This window comes from Aphelocoma coerulescens, unplaced genomic scaffold, assembly GCF_041296385.1.
Source record: "Aphelocoma coerulescens isolate FSJ_1873_10779 unplaced genomic scaffold, UR_Acoe_1.0 HiC_scaffold_75, whole genome shotgun sequence".
Taxonomy (NCBI): domain Eukaryota; kingdom Metazoa; phylum Chordata; class Aves; order Passeriformes; family Corvidae; genus Aphelocoma; species Aphelocoma coerulescens.
Genome location: NW_027184061.1, coordinates 1,893,296 through 1,912,543, shown reverse-complemented (window position 1 = coordinate 1,912,543; position 19,248 = coordinate 1,893,296). Strand labels below are relative to the sequence as shown.

At 62.1% G+C, this 19,248-nt stretch overlaps 1 protein-coding gene across 1 annotated transcript; it reads right to left on the bottom strand.

The window, feature by feature from the left end:
• Positions 1-950: 950 nt before the first annotated feature.
• Positions 951-19,120, bottom strand: MDC1 (mediator of DNA damage checkpoint 1). Its single transcript, XM_069000141.1, has 8 exons — positions 19,095-19,120; positions 17,540-17,978; positions 14,702-17,380; positions 13,284-13,577; positions 9,087-9,272; positions 6,974-7,087; positions 5,514-5,624; positions 951-1,675 (listed from the first exon to the last, which is right to left on the bottom strand). Exons 1-8 carry the CDS (start codon positions 19,106-19,108, stop codon positions 956-958), a joined length of 4,557 nt encoding a protein of 1,518 aa, XP_068856242.1. The 5' UTR covers positions 19,109-19,120; the 3' UTR covers positions 951-955.
• Positions 19,121-19,248: the final 128 nt, after the last annotated feature.

Sequence of the window (19,248 nt, the reverse complement as noted above, 5' to 3'; positions counted from 1 at the left end):
AAAAAGCGCTTTCTTTGATTGATTTTTTACCTTTTTCCCGCTTTTTCCGCCTCAGGCCCGGCCGCCCCCGTTGCCATGGCGACCGCGCGGGCCCGTCCCCATGGCAACGCTGCTCCCGCCCCCGCCGCGCTCCCATTGGCCGGCGCGGCCGCGCCGCCAGCGCTGATTGGCTGAGAGCGGCAGCGGGCGGGAACAGGAAGCGGGAAGCGCCCTCGGCCGTTGCCGTGGCGATGCCGCTCGCTCGTTCCCATGGTAACGGAACTCCCGCCCCTTCCCGCGTTGCCATTGGCTGCTGTGCCGGCGGGGTGAGCGCTGATTGGCTGGGGCCGGAGGGGGCGGGGCTAAGGGCGGAACTGGGCCCGAACCAGTACGGAGTGAACTGGGATAAACTGGGATAAACTGGGATGAACTGGGCCCAACGCAGTACAGAGTGAACTGGGATAAACTGGGATGAACTGGGATGAACTGGGCCCAACGCAGTCCAGAGTGAACTGGGATAAACTGGGCCCAAACCAGTGCAGTGAACTGGGACAAACTGGGATGAACTGGGCCTGAACCAGTACAGAGTGAACTGGGATAAACTGGGACAAACTGGGATAAACTGGGCCCGAACCAGTGCAGGGTGAACTGGGATGAACTGGGACAAACTGGGATAAACTGGGCCTGAACCAGTACAGCGTGAACTGGGACAAACTGGGATAAACTGGGCCCAAATCAGGCCCAAACCAGTGCAGAGTGAACTGGGACAAACTGGGACAAACTGGGCCTGAACCAGTGCAGACTGAACTGGGATAAACTGGGACAAACTGGGACAAACTGGGCCCGAACCCCCCCTGCGCCATCCCCGGGGTGTCCCCAACCCCTCCCCCCCCCTCCAAATTCGGGATTTTTGCCGCTCCCCCAAAAAGCCCCAAAAAGCCCCAAAAAGCCCCAAATTCCGCTGCCAAAATTCGCTTTATTGGGGGCTCTGGGGGGGTCCCCGGCGGCTCCGGGTGCGGGGGGGGCTCGGGGGGAGCTCCGGGACCCCAAAATCGCCCTCGGGGGGATCCCGGGGCCGCTTTCGGGCGTTTTGGGGCACATTTGGGGTTTTTTGGGCCGTCCCTGAACTCGGGGTTTTTTTGGGGGGGTTCCGCGGGGTCCGGGGGGGATTTTGGGGGGTTCTGCGCCCACTCCGGGTCCTGGGGGGGCTCTGGGGAGGGGTCGAACCCCCCAAAAAGGGTTCAGGACCCTCTGAACGAGCCCGGGGCCGTTTTGGGGCGTTTTGGTGCCGTTTTGGGGCGTTTTGGTGCCGTTTTGGGGTATTTGGGGTGGGGTTTCGGGGCGTCCACGAATTTGGGGGGTCGCGGGGTGGATTTTGGGGGGGTCTGCGCCCGCTGCGAGTCCGGGGGGGGCTCGGGGGAGGGGTTGAGCTCCCGAATTGGGGCGGGGGCCGCTCGGGGGGGGTTTGGGGCGGGGTCGGGGGTTTTTGGGGGGGTTTTTGAGATTTTTTTTGAGGGGGTTTTTGGGGGGTTTTTTGGGGGGGTTTTTGGGGTGGTTTTGGGGGCCGGGGGAGGGCGAGGCGCTGCTGCAGGACCCCCGCCAGGAGCTGCTCGGCCGAGAGCAGGGGCAGCCCCGCGGCCACGGCCGGAGCCCACAGAGCCCGGTCCTGCGGACACGAGACCACCAGGACCCGCGGCTGCAGGGGAGGGGGAGGGGGAGGGGAGGGGGGTCAGGGCAGGGGCTGGACCCCACATCTCACCCCAAAAAACCCAAAAAAGCCCCGTGAGAAACCCCGAAACACCCCCAAATAGCCCAAAATAGCCCAACCCCCCCCAATAGCCCAAAATAACCCAAAATAGCCCAAAAGCCCCCCAAAACACCCCAAAATACCTCCAAACCTCACCCCAAATAGCCCAAAATAGCCCAACCCCCCCAAAATCCCCACAAATACCCCAAAAGACCCCCAAAACCCCCCAAAATACCCCCAAACCACCCCAAATAGCCCAAAATAGCCCAACCCCCCCAAATACCCCAAAATAGCCCAACCCCCCCCAAAACACCCCAAAATCCCCACAAATACCCCAAAAGCTCCCCAAAACCCTCCGAAATACCCCAAAACCACCCCAAATACCCCAAAATAACCCAACCCCCCCAAAATCCCCACAAATCCCCCAAAAGACCCCCAAAACCCCCCAAAACACCCCCAAACCTCACCCCAAATAGCCCAAAATAGCCCAACCCCCCCAAAAAACCCCCAAATCCCCACAAATACCCCAAAAGCCCCCCAAAACCCCCCGAAATACCCCAAAACCTCCCCAAATACCCCAAAATAGCCCAACCCCCCCAAAATCCCCCCAAATACCCCAAAAGACCCCCAAAACCCCCCAAAATACCCCAAAACCACCCCAAATAGCCCAAAATAGCCCAACCCCCCCCAAATACCCCAAAATAGCCCAACCCCCCCCCAAAACATCCCAAAATCTCCACAAATACCCCAAAAGCTCCCCAAAACCCCCCGAAATACCCCAAAACCTCCCCAAATACCCCAAAATAGCCCAACCCCCCCCCAAAACCCCCAAAATCCCCACAAATCCCCCAAAAGACCCCCCAAACTGCCCAAAATACCCCCAAACCTCACCCCAAATAGCCCAATCCCCCCAAATACCCCAAAATAGCCCAAAAGACTCCCCAAACCCCCCCAAATACCCCCAAACCTCACCCCAAATAGCCCAAAATAGCCCAACCCCCCCAAAATCCCCACAAATCCCCCAAAAGACCCCCAAAACACCCCCAAACCTCACCCCAAATAGCCCAAAATAGCCCAACCCCCCCAAAAAACCCCCAAAATCCCCACAAATCCCCCAAAAGACCCCCCAAACCGCCCAAAATACCCCCAAACCTCACCCCAAATAGCCCAATCCCCCCAAATACCCCAAAATAGCCCAAAAGACCCCCCAAACCCCCCCAAATACCCCCAAACCTCACCCCAAATAGCCCAAAATAGCCCAACCCCCCCAAAATACCCCCAAATCCCCACAAATACCCCAAAAGCCCCCCAAAACCCCCAAAATACCCTAAAACAGCCCCAAATACCCCAACCCCCCTAAAATACCCCAAAACCTCCCCAAATACCCCAAAATAGCCCAAACCCCCTCAAATAACCCAAAATAGCCCAAACCCCCCAAAACACCCCAAAATCCCCACAAATACCCCAAAAGCCCCCCAAAACCCTCTGAAATACCCCAAAACCACCCCAAATACCCCAAAATAACCCAACCCCCCCCAAAATACCCCAAAACCCCCCGAAATACCCTAAAACCACCCCAAATACCCCAACCCTCCCAAAAATACCCCAAAACCTCCCCAAATACCCCAAAATAGCCCAAACCCCCCCAAACCACCCCAAATACCCCAAACCCCCCAAAATAGCCCAAACCCCCCCCAAATACCCCAAAGCCCCCCAAGTACCCCAAAATACCCCAAAAACCCAGTGAGAAATCCCCAAAAAAACCCCAGAAATGCCCCAAAATACCCCAACCCTCCCCAAATACCCCAAAATAGCCCAAACCCCCCCAAATACCCCCAAATACCCCAAAACCCCCCAAATACCCCAATGCCCCCAATGTCCCCAAACCCCCCAAATGTCCTCCAGTGTCCCCAAACCTCCCGGTGTCCCCAAACCCCTCAATGGCCCCAAACCCCCCGGTGTCCCCCCAATGTCCCCAAATGTCCTTCACTGTCCCCGATGTCCCCAAACCCCTCCATGTCCCCAATGTCCCCTCACTTCCCCCAATGTCCCCAACACCCCCAAACCCCTCCCATCCCCAATGTCCCCAATGTCCCCAAATGTCCCCAATCCCCCAAATGTCCCCAAATGTCCCCAATCCCCCAAATGTCCCCAATCCCCCCCAATGTCCCCCCAATGTCCCCAATGTCCCCAATGTCCCCCCAATGTCCCCAATGTCCCCCCAATGTCCCCAATCCCCCCAATGTCCCCCCCCGGTGTCCCCTTGGTGTGCCCCTAATGTCCCCAACATCCCCAAACCCCCAATGTCCCCCATCTCTCCAGTGTCCCCTCGGTGTCCCCCCGATGTCCCCAAATCCCCCAGTGTCCCCAACATCCCCAAACCCCCCTCCCCAATGTCCCCAATCCCCCCCAATGTCCCCAATCCCCCAAATGTCCTCTCAATGTCCCCAAATGTCCCCAATCCTCCCTGCTGTCCCCATGTCCCCAATGCTCCTGATGTCCCCAATGTCCCCCCGGTGTCCCCCCAATGTCCCAATGTCCCCAATCTCTCCAATGTCCCCCCAGTGTCCCCTTGGTGTCCCCCCAGTGTCTCTAATGGCCCCCCAATGTCCCCCCAATGTCCCCAATCCCCCGCACTGTCCCCAATGTCCCCAATGTCCCCCCAATGTCCCCAACATCCCCAATCTCCCCAGTGTCCCCCTCGGTGTCCCCCCAATGTCCCCAAACCCCCAATGTCCCCAATCTCTCCAGTGTCCCCTCAGTGTCCCCCCGATGTCCCCAAATCTCTCAGTGTCCCCAACATCCCCAAACCCCCCTCCCCAATGTCCCCAATCCCCCCCAATGTCCCCAATCCCCCCCAGTGTCCCCCCACTGTCCCCAATCCCCCTCACTGTCCCCTCTGTCTCATCACTGTCCCCGCTCTGTCCCCTCGCTGTCCCCCACTGTCCCCGCTGTCCCCCATTGCTGTCCCCGCTGTCCCCACTGTCCCCCAGTCCCCACTGTCCCCCCATTGCTGTCCCCCCAATGTCCCCACTGTCCCCCCGCTGTCCCCGTTGCTGTCCCCCCACTGTCCTTGTTGCTGTCCCCCCAATGTCCCCACTGTCCCCCCGTTGCTGTCCCTCCAGTGTCCCCACTGTCCCCATTGCTGTCCCCGCTGTCCCCCCACTGTCCCCCACTGTCCCCACTGTCCCCCCGTTGCTGTCCCCCCGCTGTCCCCTCACTGTCCCCCAGTCCCCACTGTCCCCATTGCTGTCCCCCCAATGTCCCCACTGTCCCCCCGCTGTCCCCCGTTGCTGTCCCCTCACTGTCCCCCCGCTGTCCCCCCACTGTCCCCACTGTCCCCCCATTGCTGTCCCCACTGTCCCCACTGTCCCCCCACTGTCCCCACTGTCCCCCCGCTGTCCCCCATTGCTGTCCCCTCACTGTCCCCCCGCTGTCCCCCCACTGTCCCCACTGTCCTCCTGTTGCTGTCCCCCACTGTCCCCGCTGTCCCCCTGCTGTCCCCTCACTGTCCCCGTTGCTGTCCCCCCACTGTCCCCACTGTCCCCCCATTGCTGTTCCCATTGCTGTCCCCCCACTGTCCCCACTGTCCCCCCGTTGCTGTCCCCCCGCTGTCCCCCATTGCTGTCCCCCCACTGTCCCCGCTGTCCCCCCACTGTCCCCCCGCTGTCCCCTCACTGTCCCCCAGTCCCCACTGTCCCCATTGCTGTCCCCCCGCTGTCCCCCCTGTCCCCCCATTGCTGTCCCCATTGCTGTCCCCTCACTGTCCCCATTGCTGTCCCCTCACCGCGGGGCCCCGGGGCAGGCGGGGCAGGAAGGTGCCCCCACAGCAGGTGACGATGTCCCGAATGTCCTCGGGGCGCGGCCGCACGCTGGGGGTGACGTGCACCCCATAGCCCTGGGGACACGGGGACAGCGCTGGGGACATCGGGGGGACACGAGGGGGACATCGGGGACAGCGCTGGGGACATCGGGGACATCAGGGGACATCGGGGGGGCATTGGGGGACACGGGGACAGCGCTGGGGACATCGGGGGGGACACGGGGACAGCGCTGGGGACATCAGGGGGACATCGGGGGGACATTGGGGGGGACACGGGGACAGCGCTGGGGGCATTGGGGGGGACACGGGGACAGCGCTGGGGACATCGGGGGGACATCGGGGGGACATCAGGGACAGCGCTGGGGACATCGGGGGGACACGGGGACAGCGCTGGGGACATCAGGGGGACATCGGGGGGACATTGTGGGGGACACGGGGACAGCGCTGGGGGCATTGGGGGGGACACGGGGACAGCGCTGGGGACATCGGGGGGACATCAGGGACAGCGCTGGGGACATCGGGGGGACATTGGGGGGACACGGGGGGGACACGGGGGGGACCCGGGGACAGCACTGGGGACATCGGGGGGACACAGGGACATTGGGGACACAGGGACATTGGGGGATTGGGGACATTGGGGGTTTGGGGACATTGGGGACAATGAAGGTGTTGGGGACCTTGGGGGATTGGGGACATTTGGGGGTTTGGGAACATTTGGGGACATTGGGGGGTTGGGGGCATTGTGGGGACATTGGAGACACTCAGGGACATCGGGGACATTCAGGGACAATGAAGGTGTTGGGGACATCGGGGGCTTGGTGACATTTGGGGACATCAGAAGGGTTGGGGACATTGGGGGTTGGGGACATTGGGGGACATTGGGGGGTTGGGGACATTTGGAGACATTGGGGGGTTGGGGACATTGAGGGAATTATGGACACTCAGGGACATCGGGGACATCGGGGCCTTGGGGACATTGGGGGTTGGGGACATTGTGACGACATTGAGAGGATTGGGGACTTGGGGACATTGGGGACATCGGGGGGATTGGGGACACTCAGGGACATTGAGGGGCTTGGGGACATTGGGGGGTTGGGGACATCGTGGGGACATTGGGGGATTGGGGACATCGTGGGGACATCGGGGGATTGGGGACGTTGGGAGGTTTGGGGACATTGAGGGGATTGGGGACATTGAGGGACATTTGGGGACAGTGGGGGATTGGGGGGCTTGGGGGGATTGAGGGGACATTGGGGACAGTGGGGGGACATTGAAGGGGTTGGGGACATCAAAAGGGTGTTGGGGACATTTGGGGACATTTGGGGACAGTCACCTGCAGCAGGGGGTGACACCGAGCCCAGGGCTGGTTCAGGGCTGGGTTTGGGGACATTTGGGGACATTTGGGGACATTTGGGGACAGTCACCTGCAGCAGGGGCTGGCGCCGAGCCCGGGCCAGCGCCGGACGCAGCCGGAGGCCGAGGGGGGGACACCGGGGCAGGAACGGAGCTGGGGACAGCGGGCGGCCACCGTGGGAACTCTGGGGACACAGGGGACAGCGGGGTCACCCAGGGCCACCGTGGGAACTCTGGGGACACAGGGGACAGCGGGGTCACCCAGGGCCACCGTGGGAACTCTGGGGACACAGGGGACACCGGGGTCACCCAGGGCCACCGTGGGAACTCTGGGGTCATCGGGGTCACCCAGGGCCACCATGGGAACTCTGGGGACACAGGGGACACCGGGGTCACCCACGGCCACCGTGGGAACTCTGGGGACACCGGGGTCACCCACGGCCACCGTGGGAACTCTGGGGTCATCGGGGTCACCCACGGCCACCCCCACTCGCCGCTGTCCCCAAGGCCACCCCCCATTGTCCCCAAGCCACCTCACTGTCCCCAAGGCCACCCCCCTCCTTGTCCCTAAAGCCACCCCAGTGTCCCCAAGCCCCTCCCACTGTCCCCAAGGCCACCCTCATCCCCCAATGTCCCCAAGGCCACCCCAGTGTCCCCAAGCCCCTCCCACTGTCCCCAAGGCCACCCCAGTGTCCCCAAGTCCCCTTTCCTTGTCCTCAGAGACCCTTTTGTTGTCCCCAATGTCCCTGAGTGTCCCCAGTCCCCCCGGATGTCCCAACTCCTACAATGCCACCCCAATGTCCCCTCAATGTCCCTGATTGTCCCCAAGCCCCCAGTGTCCCCAGTGTCCCCCTGATGTCCCTGATTGTCCCCAATGTCCCCGGTGTCACCTGGAGCAGCCACTCAGGGCTGCAGTGTCCCCAGTGCCACCCCAGTGTCCCCAATGCCACCCCAATGTCCCTGATGTCCCCACTGCCACCCCAGTGTCCCCAATGCCACCCCAATGTCCCTGATGTCCCCAGTGCCACCCCAATGTCCCCAGTGCCACCCCAATGTCCCTGATGTCCCCTGATGTCCCTGATTGTCCCCAATGTCCCCAACCCCCCCCCCCAATGTCCCCGGTGTCACCTGGAGCAGCCACTCAGGGCTGCAGTGTCCCCAGTGCCACCCCAGTGTCCCCCCAGTGCCACCCCAATGTCCCTGATGTCCCCAGTGCCACCCCAATGTCCCCACTGCCACCCCAACGTCCCCGATGTCCCCTGATGTCCCTGATTGTCCCCAATGTCCCCAACCCCCCCCCCCCCCCAATGTCCCCGGTGTCACCTGGAGCAGCCACTCGGGGCTGCAGTGCCCCCAGTGCCACCCCAATGTCCCTTCAATGTCCCTGATTGTCCCCAATGCCACCCCAATGTCCCTGATGTCCCCAGTGCCACCCCAATGTCCCCTCCATGTCCCTGATTGTCCCCAAGCCCCCAGTGCCACCCCAATGTCCCTGATGTCCCCAGTGCCACCCCGCTGTCCCCGGTGTCACCTGGAGCAGCCACTCGGGGGTGACAATGGGGACGCCCCTGGCCAGGGCACAGAGCAGCTTCAGTGCCACCCCAATGTCCCCTCAATGTCCCTGATTGTCCCCGAGCCCCCAGTGCCACCCCAATGTCCCCCCAATGTCCCTGATTGTCCCCAAGCCCCCAGTGCCACCCCAATGTCCCTGATGTCCCCAGTGCCACCCCAACATCCCCAGTGTCCCCGGTGTCACCTGGAGCAGCCACTCGGGGGTGACGATGGGCACGCCCCTGGCCAGGGCACAGAGCAGCTTCAGTGCCACCCCAATGTCCCCTCAATGTCCCTGATTGTCCCCGAGCCCCCAGTGCCACCCCAATGTCCCCCCAATGTCCCTGATTGTCCCCAAGCCCCCAGTGCCACCCCAATGTCCCTGATGTCCCCAGTGCCACCCCAATGTCCCCAATACCTGATTGTCCCCAAGCCCCCAGTGCCACCCCAATGTCCCTGATGTCCCCAGTGCCACCCCAATGTCCCCGGTGTCACCTGGAGCAGCCACTCGGGGGTGACGATGGGCACGCCCCTGGCCAGGGCACAGAGCAGCTTCAGTGCCACCCCAATGTCCCCTCCATGTCCCTGATTGTCCCCAAGCCCCCAGTGCCACCCCGCTGTCCCCGGTGTCACCTGGAGCAGCCACTCGGGGGTGACGATGGGCACGCCCCTGGCCAGGGCACAGAGCAGCTTCAGCGTCCGCCGGGCGCCGTCGGTCACCAGGTGGCTGCAGTCGTGCACCGACGTGGCCTCGGTGCCACCCAGCGTCCCCAGGGCCACCAGCAGCGCCGGGGAGGCCACCAGGCCCGTGAACAGCACCTGGGGACACAGAGGGGACATTGGGGACAGCCCCGAGTGCCACCAGGCCTGGGGACACAGAGGGGACACTGGGACATGTTGGGGACACACTGGGGACACGTTGGGGACATCCCTGAGGGAGTTGGAGACACCTGGGGGACACTGGGACACGTTGGGGACACACTGGGGACATCCCTGAGGGGATTGGGGACACATTGGGGACACTGGGACACGTCAGGGACAGGTTGGGGACATCCCTGGACAGGTTGGGGACACCTGGGGGACACTGGGACACCTTGGGGACAGACTGGGGACACCCCTGGGGGGTTTGGGGACACATTGGGGACACTGGGACACGTCAGGGACATCGGTTGGGGACATCCCTGGACAGGTTGGGGACACCTGGGGGACACTGGGACACGTTGGGGACATCCCTGGATGGGTTGGGGACACATTGGGGACATCCCTGAGGGGGTTGGGGACACCTGGGGGACACTGGGACATGCTGGGGACAGGTTGGGGACAGCCCTGAGAGAGTTGGGGACACCTGAGGGGGTTGGGGACACGCTGGGGACAGGTTGGGGACATTCCTGAAGGGATCAGGGATGCCTGGGGGGGTTGGGGACACGTTGGGGACACATTGGGGGCATCCCTGAGGGGATTGGGGACACCTGGGGGACACTGGGACACATTGGGGACAGATTGGGGACATCCCTGGGGGGTTTGGGGACACGATGGGGACAACCCTGGGGGGGTCAGGGATGCCTGGAGGGGTTGGGGACACACCGGGGACACCCCTGGGGGGTTTGGGGACACATTGGGGACATCCCTGGGGGGGTTGGGGACACCTGGGGGACACTGGGACGTGTTGGGGACAGACTGGAGACATCCTGGGGGGTTTGGGGACGTCCCTGGGGACACATTGGGGGCATCCCTGAGGGGGTTGGGGACACCTGGGGGACACTGGGACACACTGGGGACAAGTTGGGGACACGTTGGGGACATCCCTGGGGGGGTTGGGGACATGTTGGGGACACTGGGACACATTGGGGACAGGTTGGGGACATCCCTGGACAAGCTGGGGACACCTGGGGGACACTGGAACACGTTGGGGACAGACTGGGGACATCCCTGAGGGGGTTTGGGGACACGTTGGGGACACCCCTGGGGGGGTCAGGGACACCTGGGGGGGTTGGGGACACGTTGGGGACACCCCTGGAGGTGGGGACACGCTGGGGACACTGGAACATGTCAGGGACACATTGGGGACATCCCTGGAGGATTGGGGACACGTTGGGGACAGACTGGGGACATCCCTGGGGGGGGTTGGGGACACGTTGGAGGCATCCCTGAGGGGGTTGGGGACACCTGGGGGACACTGGGACATGCTGGGGACAGACTGGGGACATCCCTGAGGGGGTTGGGGACACCTGGGGGGGTTGGGGACACGCTGGGGACATCCCTGGACGGATCAGGGACGCCTGGGGGGGTTGGGGACACGTTGGGACACCCTGGGGACATCCCTGAGGGGATTGGGGACACCTGGGGGACACTGGGACACGTTGGGGACAGACTGGGGACATCCCTGGGGGGTTTGGGGACACGTTGGGGACACCCCTGGGGGGGTCAGGGACACCTGGGGGGGTTTGGGGACACGTTGGGGACACCCCTGGGGGGGTCAGGGACGCCTGGGGAGGTTGGGGACACACCGGGGACATCCCTGGGGGGTTTGGGGACACATTGGGGACACTGGGACGTGTTGGGGACAGACTGGAGACATCCTGGGGGGTTTGGGGACACATTGGGGACACATTGGGGGCATCCCTGAGGGGGTTGGGGACACCTGGGGGACACTGGGACACACTGGGGACAGGTTGGGGACACATTGGGGACATCCCTGGGGGGGTTGGGGACATGTTGGGGACACTGGGACACATTGGGGACAGGTTGGGGACATCCCTGGACAAGTTGGGGACACCTGGGGGACACTGGGACACGTTGGGGACAGACTGGGGACATCCCTGGGGGGTTTGGGGACACGTTGGGGACACCCCTGGGGGGGTCAGGGACAGCTGGGGGACACTGGGACATGCTGGGGACACGTTTGGGGACAGGTTGGTGCCACCAGCCCCGGAAGAGCAGCTGGGGACAGTGGGGACACAACGGGGGGGGACTGGGAGGGGGCACTGGTCCATACTGGGAGCACTGGGAGGTCACTGGGAGGTCACTGGGAGGTCACTGGTCCATACTGGGAGCACTGGGAGGTCACTGGGAGGTCACTGGTCCATACTGGGAGGTCACTGGTCCATACTAGTCTGTACTGGTCCATACCGGGAGCACTGGGAAGTCACTGGGAGGTCACTGGGAGGTCACTGGTCCATACTGGGAGCACTGGGAGGTCACTGGGAGGTCACTGGTCCATACTGGGAGGTCACTGGTCCATACTAGTCTGTACTGGTCCATACCGGGAGCACTGGGAGGTCACTGGGAGGTCACTGGTCCATACTGGGAGCAGTAGGAGGTCACTGGGAGGTCACTGGTCCATACTGGGAGGTCACTGGTCCATACTAGTCTGTACTGGTCCATACCAGGAGCACTGGGAGGTCACTGGGAGGTCACTGGGAGGTCACTGGTCCATACTGGGAGCACTGGGAGGTCACTGGGAGGTCACTGGTCCATACTGGGAGGTCACTGGTCCATACTAGTCTGTACTGGTCCATACCGGGAGCACTGGGAGGTCACTGGGGGGGGTCAGTGGGCTGTATTGGTCTGTACTGGTTCATACTGGTCCGTACTGGGAAGATTGGGGACGGTCAGTGGCCTGTATTGGTTTCTGCTGGTCCATACTAGTCCATGCTGGTTCCTCCTGGCCTGTACTACTCGATACTGGTCCATACTGGTCTATACTGGTCCGTATCGGTCTGTACAGGCCTGTACTGGTCCATATTAGTTCATACTGGTCTATACTGATTTCTACTGGTCTGTACTGGTCCGCATTGCTCTGTACTGGTCCACGCTGGTCCCTACTGGTCCATACTGGTCGGTACTGGTCCCCCTGGTCCCCACTGTTCCCTCCTGGTCCGTATTGGTCCATACTGGTCTATAGTGGTTCCTACTGGTCCATACTAATGCACACTGGTCAGTACTAACCCATACTGGTTCATACTGGTGCATACCAGTCCCTACTGGTCTCTACAGGTGCATACTGGTCCATATTGGTCTGTATTGATCTGTACTGGTCCATACTGGTCTTTATTGATTCATACTGGTCTGTAGTGGTCTATATTGGTCCGTACTGGTCTATGCTGGTCTATAGTAGCCCGTACTAGCCCATACTGGTTTCTATTGGTCCGTAGCAGTCCATACTGGTCTTCAGTGGTCTGTACTGGTCCATGCTGGCCCATACTGGTTTGTACTGGTCTGTACTGGTCTCTACTAGTTCATATTACTCTGTATTGGTTTGTAGTGGTCCATACTGGTCTGTACTGGCCCATGCTAGTTTCTCCTGGTCCGCACCAGTCCATACTGGTCTTTACTGGTCTTTACTGGTCCGTACTGCTCTTTACTGGTCTGTACTGGTCCATACTGGTTCATACTGGTCTTTACTGATCTGTACTGGTCCTTACTGGTCTCTACTGGTCTCTGCTACTCCGTACTGCCCTATATTGGTCTGTACTGGTGTATGCTAGTCTGTACTAGTCCATACTGGTTTTTATTAGTCTATACTGGTCTGTACTCATCCATACTGGTCTCTACTGGTCCATACTGGATTTTATTAGTCTATAGTGGTCTGTACTGGCCCATACTGGTCTCTACTGGCCCATACTGGTTTTTATTAGTCTATAGTGGTCTGTACTGGCCCATATTGGTCTGTACTGGCCCATACTAGTCTGTAGTGGCCCATACTGGTCTCTGTTAGTCTATACTGGTCCCTACTGGTCCCTACTGGTCCATACTGGTCCCTACTGGTCTCTGTTAGTCTGTACTAGCCCATACTGGTCCCTACTGGTCCCTACTGGTTTCCCCCCTTACCCGGATGGGGGCGGGGCCCGGCGCCGGCCGGGGGCGGAGCCTGCGCTTGGCGCCCCCTGCTGGCTCCTCCTCCTGTGGGGGCGGGGTCACCTCCGAGCCCCGCCCACTTCCTTTTATGGGCACGGAGGGCGGGGCCTCCCCGAGCCCCTCCCCCGATTGGCTCCGCCTCCGCTGGGGGCGGGGCTTGGGCGATGGGCGGGGCCTCGGCGCTTGGCCACGCCCCCTCTCCGCGGGGGAGGGGCCGGCGGAGGCCCCGCCCCCTCTGCGCTCGGCCAATCGCAAACTGCGCCGCACCTGGGGGGGAGGGGCAACGGTGGGGACCCCAAAATCCACCCAGAGACCCCCCAAAAATCCATTCAGAGACCCCCAAAACCCACCCAGGACCCCCCAAAATCCACCTGGGACCCACCCAAATCTACCCAGAAACCCCAAAATCCTCCCAGGGACCCCAAAATCCACCCGGGACCCCCCAAAATCCACCCAGGGACCCCAAAATCCACCCGGGACCCACCAAAATCCACCCAGGAACCCCCAAAATCCACCTGGGACCCCCAAAATCCACCCAGGGGCCCCCAAAATCCATCCTGGAACCCCAAAACCCATCTGGGACACCCAAAATCCTCCCGGGACCCCCCAAAAATCCATTCAGGGACCCCCAAAATCCATTCAGGGACCCCCCAAAATCCACCCGGGGACCCCCCAAAAATCCATTCAGGGACCCCCCAAAATCCACCCGGGAACCCCAAAATCCACCCGGGACCTCCCAAAATCCACCCAGAAACCCCAAAATCCACCCGGGAACCCCCAAAATCCACCCAGAGACCCCCCAAAAATCCATTCAGGATACCCAAAAATCCATACGAGACCCCCCAAAATCCACCCGGGAAACCCCAAAATCCATCTGGGACCCCCCAAAATCCACCTTGGACCACCCAAAATCCATTCAGGGACCCCAAAATCCACCCGGGACCCCCCAAAATCCACCCGGGAACCCCAAAATCCATCAGAGACCCCCCAAAATCCACCCGGGAACCCCAAAATCCATTCAGGGACCCTCCAAAATCCACCCAGGGACCCCAAAATCCACCCGGGACCCCCAAAATCCACCCAGAAACACCAAAATCCACCTGGGGACCCCAAAATCCACCCGGGAACCCCAAAATCCTCCCGGGACCCCCCCAAAATCCATCCAGGGACCCTCAAAATCCATCCGGGAACCCCAAAATCCATCCAGGACCCCCCAAAATCCACCCAGGGACCCCCAAAATCCTCCTGGGACCCCCCAAAATCCATCCAGGGACCCCAAAATCAACCCAGGGACCCCCAAAATCGCATCTGGAACCCCCAACCCCCCCCAAATTCACCCCAAAATCCCCCTGGGACCCCCCAAACCCTTCAGGGACCCCCCCAAAATTCACCTGCGGGGTGGGCGGGGCCTCCTCTCCCTGGTGGGCGGGGCCTGGGGGACCCCCAACATCTGGATTTGGGCTCTCCCGCCGCACATCTGGAGCCCGGGGCTGGCCCGCGGCCGCCTTGGGGCTCTCCACATCTGGACCCGGGGGCGGGAACAGCTGGGTGGCCACATCTGGATCGGGGGGGCCCTCCCCCTCCTCCACATCTGGATGGGGAGCCGGGAACAGCTGGGTGGCCACATCGAAGCCCTCCCCCTCCTCCACATCTGGATCCAGGCTCCCCGCCCCCACATCTGGAGTGCTGGCCTTGTTCGGGGCCCTTCTGGGTCCTTCCGGGCCCCCAACATCTGGACCCGGGGGCGAGAACAGCTGGGTGGCCACATCTGGATCCGGGGGCGGGAACAGCTGGGTGGCCACATCTGGATCGGGGGAGGGGCTCCCCGGCCCCTCCACATCTGGAATTCCGGGGCCTTCGGGGGCTCCTCCGACATCGGGAGGGGGCAGGAACAGCTGGGTGGCCACATCTGGATCTGACTCCTCCTCCTCCTCCACATCTGGAACCCCGCGCCCACCCCGGCTCGTTCGGAGGCGTTTTGGGGGCCCAACATCTGGATCCGGGGGCGGGAAGAGCTGGGTGGCCACATCTGGATCCGGCCCTTCCTCCTCCTCCTCCTCCTCCTCCACATCTGGAATCCCGGGCGCGCTCCGGGCCCTTCGGAGCCGTTCCGGCCTCCTCCCAACATCTGGATCTGCCTCGGCCTCCCCCACATCTGGGTCCGGGGGCAGGAACAGCTGGGTGGCGGCCACATCTGGATCCAAGTCCGAGTCCGAGTCCGAGTCCCCCCCTGCCACATCTGGAATCCCGGCCACGGTTTGGGCCACCCCAAGCCTCTGGGGGCTCCCAACATCTGGATCCGGGGCTTCCGGCCCCACATCTGGAGCTCCAGGGTCGTTCTGGGCCATTCGGAGCCGTTCCAGGGGCCGAACATCTGGATCTGGCTCCTCTCCCTCCACATCTGGATCCGGGCCCGGGAACAGCTGGGTGGCCTCCACAGCTGGATCCGGGCTCCCCGCCCCCACATCTGGAGCTCCGGGGTCGTTCTGGGTCATTTGGAGCCGCTCTGGGGGCTCCACATCTGGATCCTCCTCCACATCTGTGTCGCTCTCCACCAGCAGCCCCATTTTTGGGCCCGAAACATCTGGATTTGTGGTCTCCACTGCCACATCTGGAGTTTCGGGCACGCTTTGGGTCATTTGGAGCCGCTCTGAAGCCCCAACATCTGGATCCTCCTCCACATCTGTGTCACTCTCCACCAGCTGTGCCCCAAGCCCATTTCGGGGGCCGGGAACATCTGGATTCGGGGTCTCCGCGGCCACATCTGGAGTTTCGGGCACGCTTTGGGGCATTTGGAGCCGCTCTGAAGCCCCAACATCTGGATCCTCCTCCACATCTGTGTCGCTCTCCACCAGCAGCGCCCCACGCCCCATTTTTGGGCGCGAAACATCTGGATTTGGGAGTTTCCGCCCCACATCTGGAGTTCCGGGCACGTTTTGGGTCGTTTCCAGTTGCTTTGGGGGCTCCACATCTGGATCCTCCTCCACATCTGTGTCGCTCCCCCCCAGCTGTGCCCCGAGCCCATTCTGAGGGCTGGGAACATCTGGACTCGGGGTCTCCGCTGCCACTTCTGGAGTTTCGGGCGCGCTTTGGGTCATTTTGGGCCATTTCCGGGGCTCCACATCTGGATCCTCCTCCACATCTGTGTCGCTCTCCACCAGCAGCTCCCCGGCTCTGGTTTCTGGGTGAGAAACATCTGGATTCGGGAGTTTCCGCCCCACATCTGGAGCTCCGGGCATGCTTTGGGTAATTTTGACTTGCTCTGGGGGCTCCACATCTGGATCCGCCTCCACATCTGTGTCGCTGCCCACCAGCTGTGCCCCGAGCCCATTTCGGGGACCGGGAACATCTGGACTCGGGGTCTCCGCGGCCACATCTGGAGTTTCGGGCACGCTTTGGGTCATTTGGAGCAGTTTTGGGGGCTCCACATCTGGATCCTCCTCCACATCTGTGTCGCTCTCCACCAGCAGCGCCCCACGCCCCACTTTTGGGTGCGAAACATCTGGATTCGGGAGTTTCCGCCCCACATCTGGAGTTTCAGGCACATTTCGGGGCATTTCCCGTCCTTCTGAGGTCCGAACATCTGGATCCGCCTCCTCCTCCTCCACATCTGTGTCGCTCTCCACCAGCAGCGCCCTGCAGCTGGATTTGGGGCCGGGAACATCTGGATTTGGGGTCCTCAGCTGCACATCTGGAGTTTCGGGCACGTTTTGGGTCATTTGGAGCCGTTTTTTGGGCTCCACATCTGGCTCCTCCTCCACATCTGTGTCGCTCTCCACCAGCAGCGCCCTGTGACCGGATTTGGGGCCGGGCACATCTGGATTCGGGGGTTTCCGCCCCACATCTGGAGTTTCAGGCACATTTCGGGGCATTTTCCGTCTTTTTGAGGGCCGAACATCTGGATCCGCCTCCTCTCCCTCCACATCTGTGTCGCTCTCCACCAGCAGCACCCGGGGCCTGATTTTTGGGCGTAACACATCTGGATTCGGGGGTTTCCGCCGCACATCTGGAGTTCCGGGGACATTTTGGGTCATCTTGAGCCGTTTCGGGGGCTCCACATCTGGATCCGCCTCCTCCCCCTCCACATCTGTGTCGCTGCCCACCGGCTGTGCCACACGCCCGGTTTTGGTAGCGCCAACATCTGGATTCGGGGTCTCCATCTCCACATCTGGAGCTCCGGGCACGTTCCGGGGCGCTTTCCGTCCCTTCGAGGGCCGAACATCTGGAACTATCCCCCCCCCCTCCTCCTCCTCCTCCTCCACATCTGTGTCGCTCTCCACCACCAGCACCCCGCGCCCGTTTTTAAGCCCCACAACATCTGGACTCGGGGCTTCCGGCTGCACATCTGGAGCTCCAGGGACGTTCCGGGGCACTTTCCGTCTTCCCGAGGGCCGAACATCTGGATCCGCCTCCTCCTCCTCTTCCACATCTGTGTCGCTCTCCACCAGCAGCATCCCGGCTCTGATTTTTGGGTGTAAAACACCTGGATTCGGGGGTCTCTGCCCCACATCTGGAGCCCCGGGCGCGTTTTGGGCCGCTCTTGGCGTTTCCGGGCTTCCGACATCTGGATCCGGCCCCTCCCCCGCCACATCTGGGGCGTTTCGGGGGCAGGGAAGGCGTTTTGGGGGCCCCTCAACATCTGGGGGCACAGCTGGATCCTCCAGGGCGCTGGAAAGGGGGAGGAGTAGGAGGGGGGAGGGGCTCAGAAATTTGGGACCCCCCCCCAAAAATCCCCCAGGGACCCAAAAATGACCCAAAGAGCCCCAACTCCCCCCAAACTGCCCCAAAACCGTCAAAAAATCCCCCAGGGAGCCCAGAACCCTCACAGGGACCCCCAAAAATGCCCCCAAACTGTCCCTGGGACCCCCAACCCCCCCAAAATGCCCCTAAAACCCCCCCAAAAATGCCCCAAGGAGCCCCAGCTGCTCCAGGGACCCCCAAATCCCCCTAAACCACCCCAGGACCCTCCCAAAATGTCCCAGAGACCCCCAAAATCCCCTCAGTTCCCCTCCCCCCCCCAAACTGCCCAAATTACCCCAAGGACCCCCAAAATCGCTCAGAGACCCCAAAACCGCCCCCAAAGGGCCCAAACCACCCCAGGACCCCCCAAGATCCCTCAGGGACCCCAAAGCCCCCTCAGAGACCCCAAACTCCCCTCAGGGATCCCCAATCCCCTCAGGGACCCCAAACTCCCCTCAGAGACCCCAAACTCCCCTCAGAGATCCCCAATCCCCTCAGGGACCCCAAACTCCCCTCAGGGACCCCAAAGCCCCCTCAGAGACCCCAAACTCCCCTCAGGGATCCCCAATCCCCTCAGGGACCCCCAAACTTCCCTCAGGGACCCCAAACTCCCCTCAGGGACCCCAAATCCCCTCAGAAACCCCCAATCCCCCTCAGGGACCCCATAAACTTCCCACAGGAGCCCCCAAACTCCCTCAAGAACTCCCATCTTCCCTCAGGAACATCCAAGCCCCCCCTCAGGGACCTCAAACTTCCCTCAGGAACCCCAAATTCCCTCACAGAACCCCCAACTCCCCTCAGGCACCCCCAATCCCCCCTCAGGGACCCCAAACTCCCCTCAGGAAGGCCCAACCTCCCTCAGGAACCCCCCAAAACTGATCGCCCTGAGACTCCAACCCCCACCAAGGACCCCTGCAACCCCTCTTGTGGCCCCCAAATCCCCTCCAGGAGCCCTCAACCCCACCCCGGAACCCCAAATCCCCCCAAATTCCCCCCAAACTCCCTCAGAGTCCCCCAAAAGCGGCCCCGACCCCCCCCGCTCACCCCTCCCGCGCCATCACCGCCGGGCCCCGCCCCCCGCGCTCCCATTGGCGGCTCTCTCCGCGCGCCACCGCCCATCCGCGCTTTCCATTGGCCGCCGCGGACGTCAATCATCGCCAGACCACCGAGACGAGGCGGGGCGGTCCTCCGAGAGCGG

Coding starts and splice junctions, on each gene's coding strand:
- MDC1 (XM_069000141.1), bottom strand. Junction 5,625..6,973: donor GGCGCCAGCCCCTGCTGCAG/GTGACTGTCCCC, acceptor CCGTGTCCCCAG/GGCTATGGGGTGCACGTCAC. Junction 1,676..5,513: donor GCCTGCCCCGGGGCCCCGCG/GTGAGGGGACAG, acceptor CCTCCCCTGCAG/CCGCGGGTCCTGGTGGTCTC.